Source organism: Lolium perenne, chromosome 6 (genome assembly GCF_019359855.2).
Source record: "Lolium perenne isolate Kyuss_39 chromosome 6, Kyuss_2.0, whole genome shotgun sequence".
In the NCBI taxonomy this organism is placed as follows: domain Eukaryota; kingdom Viridiplantae; phylum Streptophyta; class Magnoliopsida; order Poales; family Poaceae; genus Lolium; species Lolium perenne.
This window is the reverse complement of record NC_067249.2, coordinates 219,663,137-219,673,273: the sequence shown is the minus strand read 5'-3', so window position 1 is coordinate 219,673,273 and position 10,137 is coordinate 219,663,137. Positions and strand designations below refer to the sequence as shown.

At 49.8% G+C, this 10,137-nt stretch overlaps 1 protein-coding gene across 1 annotated transcript; it reads right to left on the bottom strand.

Annotated features, from left to right (window-relative positions):
• Positions 1-2,076: 2,076 nt before the first annotated feature.
• Positions 2,077-3,113, bottom strand: LOC127306143 (B3 domain-containing protein Os03g0212300-like). The gene is made up of 2 exons (XM_071822428.1): positions 2,935-3,113; positions 2,077-2,569 (listed from the first exon to the last, which is right to left on the bottom strand). Exon 2 carries the CDS (start codon positions 2,566-2,568, stop codon positions 2,077-2,079), a length of 492 nt encoding a protein of 163 aa, XP_071678529.1. The 5' UTR covers position 2,569; positions 2,935-3,113.
• Positions 3,114-10,137: the final 7,024 nt, after the last annotated feature.

Sequence of the window (10,137 nt, the reverse complement as noted above, 5' to 3'; positions counted from 1 at the left end):
GCTATCACTACTAGGAAAAAGGCAATCAGTGGCGCACCACATATAGCCTTCAGTGGCGCACTAGTGGTGCGCCACTGCTATCACGCCACTGCTAACTCCTAGTAGTGGCGCACTAGGGGTGCGCCACTACTAGCCTGGATGCTGATGGCGCAACTGCGTGGTGCGCCATTGACATGTCCAGCAGTGCGCCACTATTACTCCAAAGTGGTGCGCCTTTGTTGGTCGATGTGATGCGCCACCACTGTCTAGACGAGGTGCGCCATCGCTACCGTTTTGCGTGCGCCTTTGTTTCAGCGAGGTGGTGCGCCAGCTGCTGCGTGTGGACGTGCGCCACTGCTGTCTCCGGACGTGCGCCACGAGATGAGATTCTGGTGCGCCTTTGCTAGTCTCGGAGGGGATCACGGGCGGTGCGCCACTTTGGATCCCGCGCAGTGCGCCACTACTACTTAGTGGACGTGCGCCAGCGATGGGCCACTAGTTCGCCACTGCTACGAATTTCGAATTTTTTGTATGCTGTCAGGTATTTATACAGGTTGTATATCTCTAGCACAATACATGATATAACTCTTATAAACAACAGCACAGCTTATCCATACATAGTTCTTCACATTAGCCCCACATGATTCACAAGATTTCACATTAGAGAAGTTACGAGGTTACAATGCAAGTTATGGGGTTACAAAGTCGCAAATGAGCTAGTGGTTACACAAGGTCGATCATCTAAACTAGCATCACATAGAAGAGAGCTAGAGTCACTACTAGCACCGTCCCGATGAAAGTGGTCTTCATCCGGTTCCTCCTCCGCTCCGTCCTCTCTCCCGCCAGATAGCGTGCGTATCCGTCTTCGGCCTCCGCTCTAGTGGTGTACCCTTTGTAGCTGTTACCGCTAAAACGGTGAACCTGTCTCCGACACTCCTCCCAGTCGTTGTAGACTCCGGGAACCTTGCCCTTGTACACGACATACCACGTCATATCTGCACATATATGAACAAGCCAAAGAAACTAAGAAGTGCAAACTCAAATAAGAGACAAGTAGCTAGTATGAACTAAATGGAATGCCTCATACATTGTTGGTCCAAACAAATATTAACATTTAGGGAAGGCGTTAGTGAGGCCAGGTAGGATGCACAAGAGATTGATACTTGTGTCATCGCACCAGGCTCACTAGCGCCTCCCCCAAGTGTAGTGACCACAAAATTTAATCATCGGCCAATGCAATTAAGAAGTGCAAACTCAAATAAGAGACAAGTAGCTAGTATGAACTAAATGGAATGCCTCATACATTGTTGGTCCAAACAAATATGAACATCCCGGGATGGCGTAAGTGAGGCCAGGTAGGATGCACAAGAGATTGATACTTGTGCCATCGCACCAGGCTCACTTGCGTCACCCCGGGGTCCTCTGTTGACCGAACATTCTAATCATCGGCACTAAAATGGAAGAAAGGGCTATGCAATTAAGAAGTGCCAACTCAAATAAGAGACAAGTAGCTATTATGAACTAAATGGAATGCCTCATATTTTGTTGGTCGGAACAAATATGAACATTTAGAGAAGGCGTCAGTGAAACCAAGTAGGATGCACAAGAGATTGATATTTGTGTCATCGCACCAGGTTCATGGCCCCTCCTCCAAGTGTATAGGTGACCAAACATTCTAATCATCGGCATTCTGAAAAACCAAAGCAAATGGAATGACGATGGCCTCATACATTGTTGGTCGAAACAAATATGAACATCCCGGGATGGCGTCAGTGAGGCCAGGTAGGATGCACAAGAGATTGATATTTGTGCCATCACACCAGGCTCATGGCGTCACCCGGAGTGTCTGATTGACCAAACATTCTAATCATCGGCATTTTGAGATACCAAAGCAAATGGAATGACAAGGGCCTCATATATTGTTGGTCCAAACAAATATGAACATCCCGGGATGGTGTCAGCGAGGCAAGGTAGGATGCACAAGAGATTGATATTTGGACATAACATCATCATACCTAACATCGTAGCTTCATACAATTTAATATAGAATTCAAAAAACACGAAGCAACGAAGATAGAGTTGACAACACTCTAAGTTCTAACTATCGGTGTCCGAGCCGGATTCGCCGGTGTGGGGGTAGTGCACACGGCAGGCGGTGTCGTCGAACACCTTGACGATCATCTCGCCGTCCCCCTCGTACAGGAAGGTGAGCTGGCAGCCGGGCTCGAGGTGGAGGTCACGGGCGAACTTGTCCCACCCTGTGTGCAGGTACATCTTGCCCTGCCCGTCGAACAGGACCTCCACGGACCAGCGGCAGAAGTTGCAGCTAGCCTCCCGTAGCTGCAAGTGCGCCGGCTCGACGCCGTCGACGAACTCGGCGAACTTGTCCGGTAGCCTCTTGATGCCGAGTGGGTCGTCGTCGATGCGGAGGAGGAACTCGAAGCAGCGTTCCTCATGCGAAGACGAGGAGGATGCAGGTGACGGTGACCGTGGGGCCCTTGCTGCTCCACCGCGGCGGCCCCTTCCCCGGCCCCGGGGGCGCCCAGGACCGCGGCCTCGACCGCCTCGCCGGCCACCGGGACCGGCCATCCTACATGTTTACATTTTTGAACCATATTACGATCCATTCCACTAACAAAATTGGGCATGACCTATGCTAATTTAAGTACATATGAGTGCCCCATTTTCGTCGAAACGGAAATGAATCAACATTTCGGCCATAATGGGCAACTCTGTCGATCCCTGCACAAGAATATGTCACCATATACACCAGCTGAGCACCATGGCACATGTACAATTGTTCCTCATATACACCAGCTGAGCACCATGGCACATGCACATGGCACCAGCTAGTAGCAGCAGCAGCTAGCAGCATGCATCAACAGCTAGCAGCAGCAACTAGCTAGCAGCATGCATCAACAACAAGCGGCAGCTAGCATCTAGCAGCAAGCTCACCGTGCGTCGCGTGGAGTCGCCGAGAGGTGAGCTGTTGCTCCGGGTCGAGGAAGATCAGGTCAGGTGCTCAAGTTCCAGGAAGTAGCAGCAACATACACACCTAGCAGCATTAAAATCAGCATTAAAAAGGAATCAAATAAATGGAAACTTTACATAGGAAAATGACACTACAGACTATGGCCAGAATCAGATAGCATCAAGCAATGTTCAGTATGCTAATTTTCCCTTTTTCACACAATGTTCAGTATGCCAATGTTCAGCAAGCAACTCTCTCTCACTCTCTACATACCAAACAGAGAAGCTTTCTTTGTTCACACTTGTTACAATGCCAATTTTGAAGGTTTGCCAATGGGCTCTATAACAAAATGAATGATTTTACAATGCATTTGTTCTAAAAATAGAGGATATGTAACCTAACAGCAGCAACCTATCTAGCAGCAGCAACCTATCTAGCAGCAGCAACAACACCAAGCAGCAGCAACCTATCTAGCAGCAGCAACAACACCAAGTAACAGCGGCAACCTATCTAACATTAACAATATTTGAATGGACTTTTATTGCTTAAAGTGTACTTTACATGTAACAATGCTCTTAATAGCATGCAATTGTGAGTTACTAAGCATACAATATGATCCAGTATCCTAGGACGTGTTTTAATCTTCAGTTAAGAATTTAATCAATTGGATAGGGAGGGACCAGAGGCAAAAATTCTTAGATGGGCAAGCAATATGGTTGCAATGTATTGGGCCCAACTTGCATACATCGTCCCAAAGTCCCTCTTTATCTCATGTGCATGTTCTCTATAACTAGTCTGGATGATGCAATACTATTTATTGTGTTAGGTGACTGGAACATTAAATTGGTTTACAGAATGTTTTGGTTTCTGTATACTTGAACTTATATAGCCTAACTTGTACTTACTAAAACCATCAAAATGAACACTGTTAGCATCAGCAGTTAGAACTAAATTCCACTAAGCCTACAGTCAAAATGAACACTGTTAGCATCAAAATGAACACCTACTGCTGATGCTAACAACATTATGATGTTTTGCTATTCGTTTTACATTGCATTCACCACCTCCAGTCCTAATCCTAACTCCATCATTCCACTAAGCCTAACTTTTCTTGGGTTTGGGTTGGGTCTTGGCTGGGTGGGGCGGCCCGGGGGAAGGGGTGAAGGAGGGAAGGGGCGGCCAGGGGGAAGGGGTGTACCTCCCCGAAAAAGAAGACGGCGGGCGGAGGGAGACGCAGGGAAGAGGGAGGAGGTACCTGTCGCCGCCGGGAGGGGAGCCTCTCCGTCGCCCGATGACTGCGGTCGGGAGGGGTGGGATCTGGTCGGGCCGGGGTGGCGAGGAGAGGAGGGCGTCGCCAGGGTGGTGAGGGCGTCGCTCGTGTCGCCGGGGAGGTGGCCTCGGAGAGGAGGCCGCCGTCGGAGAGGAGAGGATCGATTGGGGAATGGGGGGAATGGGGATGGGGAGAAGAAGAGATGGTCGGGATGGCTAAGTCCCCGACCCCCCTAAGCAATGGTGCACTGCTAGGGGTGCGCCACAGTGATGCTTAGCAATGGCGCACCACTACGGGTGCGCCACTACGACTTTAGGATAGGGTCAAAAAGAATTTGGCTCGTACTATTGACAAGATCCGCACCGTACCGCAGTGGCTAGCTATCTGTCCCCTGTTTGGTTAACCCTGGCCGGCCAGGTTCGAACCCTGGCGGCCCCAATTTTTTTCCCTTTTTTTAAATTGATTTAATACTATAATAAATAGCATAATACACCAACATAAAAGGCATAAATAATTATAATTATGTAGAATATCCAAAAATATAAATTATATGTCTATTTTGATCGGTACAATGTGTAGATTAACAATATGACATCCATTATTCATACAAGAAAATGATACACAATTGATCTCAAAAAAAAAGAAAATGATACATAATTATCTTTTCACAATCTTCTTGCCCTTCTTTCTCGCGGTTGAATAATTTAGCCCCGGAACTCCTAGACTTCTTCTCTTGAATGGATGGCCTTTAGGTAGGGTGGTCCTGCTTCTTCTTGTTGTGTATGGTTCTTCATCATCGTCGTCGTCATCTTCCATCTTCGGATCGCCGTACTGGTCAAAGTCTAGCTCGTTGGCGGCTCCATCCATTCCGATGATGCTCCTTTTGCCTCTCCTCACGACAACACGGCTGGGCTTTTGCGGGTCGGTAATGAAGAAGCATTGGTCCACTTGGGAAGCTAGTACCCATGGCTCATATTTCGCGGTGACCTTTGCGCCCGCTGTCTTGGATTTGGCTTCGGGTATAACCATGGTGGTGAAATGCCGGTCTTCTTTTATGACGTTCTTGGCCCACCTGACACGGAACATCGGCACATTCTCTCCGGCGTAGCTCAGCTCCCAGATCTCCTCGATCTTTCCGTAGTATCTGCTTGACGTCACCGGTGTAGGACTCCATCGTTACCCGGAGTTCTGATAATCGCTCTTCATGTCCTTTTCCTCGGTGTAGAATGTGTAGCCGTTGATATCGTACGCCTGAAATGTCATCAGGTTGTGTTCGGCGCCCTGTGACAAGGCGAATATGAGTTTTTCTTCCGCAGAAGAATCCTCGTCTATAGGGTACGTCAGCATCTTGTCCTTGAACCACCGCGTGAAGGTTGAGTTGTGCTCTTTGATTATATCTCCGTCTGTCCTCTGTTGGCCTGATCACTTGTACGTCTTTGCGATGAAGGTTTTGTGCTCTACCACCCAAGGATCGACCACGTCTATGTGTTGTAGCGCGACTAGGTTTGCTCTTTCAAAGTCGGCGATTCGACCCTTGAAGTCGACATGCATTTCGCGGCTACCGTCGCGGTGACCCCATCCAGTGAGCTTCCCGAGATGCTGTTTACGGGCAGGCCAACGGGGTTCTCGATTTCTAGATAACTCGTGCGAAGGAGATGCACTCTTCGGTCGAAAGCCCTTGGCTATGCTTCCGTCTGGACGTGACCTGTTGCGAACGTACCCTTTGATGACACCATTCATCCTTTCGAACGGCATCATCTTTGTGCGGGAACATCGGCCCCGATTGGATGATATCCTCCACGATATGTACCAGCAGATGCACCATAACGTCGAAGAAAGCGGGCGGGAAGTACATCTCAAGCTCGCACGGTATCACCACGATCTCTTCTGTAGCCTTCTAAGTGGCCGCACGCCAACAGACTGCCGCGCGATGACGGCGAAAACGTTGCATAGGCCAAAAAGCGTTTCACGGACGTGCGCGTCCATGATCCCACGGATTGCAACGGAAGTATCGCATCATCAGCACGTGACGGTCGTGAGACTTCATCCCGCTGAACCTGCGCTTCGCTTTGTCTAGGTACCTGCTTATCTTCCCCGCGTAACCGTAGGGAAGTTTTACTCCTAGGAGACAGTCGAAAAACTGCTCGATCTCCTTCGACTTAGAGTGAAGCACGCGGGGGCAGTAATATTCAATCTTTTGGCATTTTTGCCCTTGCGACGACTTTGCGTGTCCTCCGCCTCATCATCGTCATCGTCATCATCATCATCATCATTAGGGCGTCCCGCGTGAAGCTCCTCCTGATCCCAATTGATTGCAAGTCGTACCTTGCTTTCGGCCCATCTTTGGTCTTCTACTGGCATGTTGAGGAGGGTACCAAGCAGACTCTCACACACGTTCTTCGTGATGTGCATGACATCAAGGCTGTGAGGCACACGGAGGATCTTCCGATGCGGCAAGTCCCGAGAAAACAGACCTCGTCTTCCATACCTTAAGCAGCGGCTCTGGCGCCTTTCGCTTCTTTCCGGCGGTGGGCACTCTTTCCAATTTTTCAATAGCTCGTCTATTTGCTCGCCGCTTCTCGTACGTGGCCGTCTTCGGGGTTCGTCTTGACCATCGAACAGATCCTTGCGTTTCCTCCATGCGTCGTCTCGCGAAGCCACCTTCGATGTCCCATGAACACCGTTTCGAGGACCCGGGATCTCTATCTAGCTGGCGGTACGTTGTGTCGTCCATGCACCTGACGCATGCATTGAATCCGTGGACCACCTGCCCCGCGACATATCCGTAACCGAGAAAGTCGTGCACCGTCGTGAGCGGTGCGGCTCTCATAGGGAAATATTCTTCCACGGCGGCGTCCCACGTATTGGCAGGCGTGTCCCATAGCGTGGCTAGCTCCTCTTCAGAAGCCCCATATCTGATTGATGTCGTTCCCTGGTTGTTTCGGCCCTTCAATTAGCATACTCATTTGAATGTACTTCCTCTTCATGCACAACCAGGGGGAGGTTGTACATCCACACAAACACGGGCCAGGTGCTATGCGTGCTGCTGCGGCTGCCAAACGGATTGACTCCATCGGTGCTCGCGCCCAGCCTTATGTTCCTAGGATCGTCCCCAAATTACGGGTACTCGAGGTTCAACGCATTCCAGCGCTAGCATCCGAAGGGTGTCTCAACATCCTGTCCTTTTCCTTTTTGTCCGGATCATCTGCGTCATCTTCTACCTTCCTCATCTCCGCGTGCCAGCGCATTAGCTTTGCTTGCTTAGGATCCGCGAAATACCGCTGCAGACGAGGAGTGATCGGAAAGTACCACACCACCTTCCGAGGAGCTTTCTTCCCCTTCTTGTACCGGTGACGCCGCACACCGGACATATGGTACACGCCGCGTGCTCGTTCCGATAAATGATGCAATCGTTCAAGCACACATGATATTTCACATGCGGTAAATCCAGGAGGACACACGATTTTCTTGGCCTCCTCGATACTAGTCGGACACGTGTTACCTTTGGGAAGACGTTCCTGCCAGAATGACATGTTGTCGTTGAAGGATTTGTCGGTCATTTTGTGCTTTACCTTCATCTCCAGTGCCATGAGCGTTACTTTCAGGCGGGTATCCTCCGGCCTGCATCCTTCATACAATGGAGTAACCGCGTCTACCTCCAGTTGATCTATCTTGGCTTTCTCTCGGGCGGCAGCTCTTGCGTTACTCGTCTGCTTGAGAAGCAGCTCTTGAAGATAAGGGTCCTGCACCCAGTCCATCGACGATGGTCCATCGTCTTCATCTTCATGATCGTCATGATGACCTCCATCTTGATCTTCCTCATCATCAGGTCCAGGATCTCCCACATTGTGATCATGATCATCTCCGGGATCTTCTACATCCTGATCATGCCCGAGATCTTCTACATCCTGATCACCTCCTTCCTTATTTCTTGTTGAAATCCCATGGACAAATTCATAATCATCTTCGTCGCCTTCCCACCGATAGCCATCCATGAAACCACGCATGAGAAGGTGGTCCCGCACCATATCGGCTTTAGGGTCCATAAGGCTCGTCAGCTTGCATCTTCGACACGGACATCTTATCTCCTTTTGGTTATTTCTAATCATCTCGGCTGTCGCGGCTTTCAAAAACCTAGCCACAACGCCTTCGCTCATCATGCGGACCATGGTCGCCTGCGGGTATAGAGAAAATGGATATCTTAGCATACCAAAATAAAATTTTGGCATGACCTTCCCTAAAAATAGGACATATGTATATGCGAGTATGCCCACTATTCGCCGAAACGGAAATGAATCAACGTTTCGGCAAAATATTGGCAACTCCATCGCATTTCAAATCCCTGCAAACAAACACATGCAACACATGTGTGGATCGGAGGCTTTGCATATACAACACATGTGGAGGCTTCGCATACAACAACACACATGCACGTGATCGCGACAAGCTTTTCGCGCATGCGCACAACACATGAGCTTCGCATAACATATGTGCACACACACGTGTGTGTGCAAGACGATCGGAACCGGTCACACACAAAGCATAAAACCAACAAAGTTACCGATACGGCGAGACCTAGAGTGTTGGATGAGGTAAAAAGTTGAGATTGAGTAGGTATTGAGCTAAGAAAGCTTCACCATTACTTACCTATGAAGAAAATTAAGTTTACCAACTTAATTTTGGTGAATGAAGAGGTGAAAATGAGGTGGGAAGGAGGGGCAACACGACCAGATCCAGATTTGGTGGGAGGTGGTGGTGCAAGAGTGTTGGGGGAAAGTGGGTGGCACATGTGAGTGGAGGGTGAAAAGCAGGAAATGGTCCCAGGTTAGCAGTGGCGCACCACATAGCCGTGCGCCACTGCTAGGGTAACATAGCAATGGCGCACTGCTAGGTCGTGCGCCACTGCTACGCCTCTCATCTCTAAAGGGGCTCTGGCCAACCCCTAGCAGTGGCGCACCTAATGACATGCGCCATAGGTAACCTATGTAGCAGTGGCGCACCACCGAAGTGCGCCATTGCTAAGCCTATCATCTCTAAACGGGCTCTGGACACCTCCTAGCAGTGGCGCACCTCACCAACGTGCGCCATAGGTAAGAAATGTAGCAGTGGCGCACCCCGTAGACGTGCGCCACTACTAGGTTGGGGGAGGAGCTGGCCTCCTGTCACCACTTACTTATGGCGCACCATAGTCAAGGTGCGCCACTACTACTTTTGTAACAGTGGCCCACCGTTTTGTGGTGCACCACTGCTAAGTAGTAGTGGCGCACGGCAGCCATGGTGCGCCACTGATGGCAGTCTTACGGCTAGGCCTTTTCCTAGTAGTGTATGTGTCAAAGAGTGGTGCAAGGTCTAATTGTGCAAAAGTAGCTCCCCTAAACCCTAGACCCTAGCCCTAACCCTACGCCGAACCCTAACCAGTAGATCAGGCACACCGTCGATCGTGTGATAATGGCTCGAGCTGCGGGTGTATGTGCCAAAGGGTCCCAATATTGGGTCTCCATGTGTATATGTCCTAAACAAACCTAAAAGAATGAAAAAGTACATTGGTGCACCCTCGCGCAGAGAAATCTAGGGGGGTAGACCCGCCGGGGCACACGTTTCGCTGTTTTGGGGGAGGAGGGGGAGAACGACCGCCGGAACACCAAATCTTGCATGTGGGCTTATGCTATGTGTCAAAGTGTGGTGCAAGGTGTAATTGTGCAAAAGTAGCTCCACTAAACCCTAGACCCTAGCCCTAACCCTACGCTGAACCCTAACCAGTAGATCAGGCACACCGTCGATCGTGTGATAATGGCTCGAGCTGCGGGTGTATGTGCCAAAGGGTCCCAATATTGGTTCTCCATGTGTATATGTCCTAAACAAACCTAAAAGAATGAAAAAGTACATTGGTGCACCCTCGCACGGAGAAATCTAGGGG

Coding starts and splice junctions, on each gene's coding strand:
- LOC127306143 (XM_071822428.1), bottom strand. CDS start 2,568: ATGGCCGGTCCCGGTGGCCGGCGAGGCGGTCGAGGCCGCGGTCCTGGG.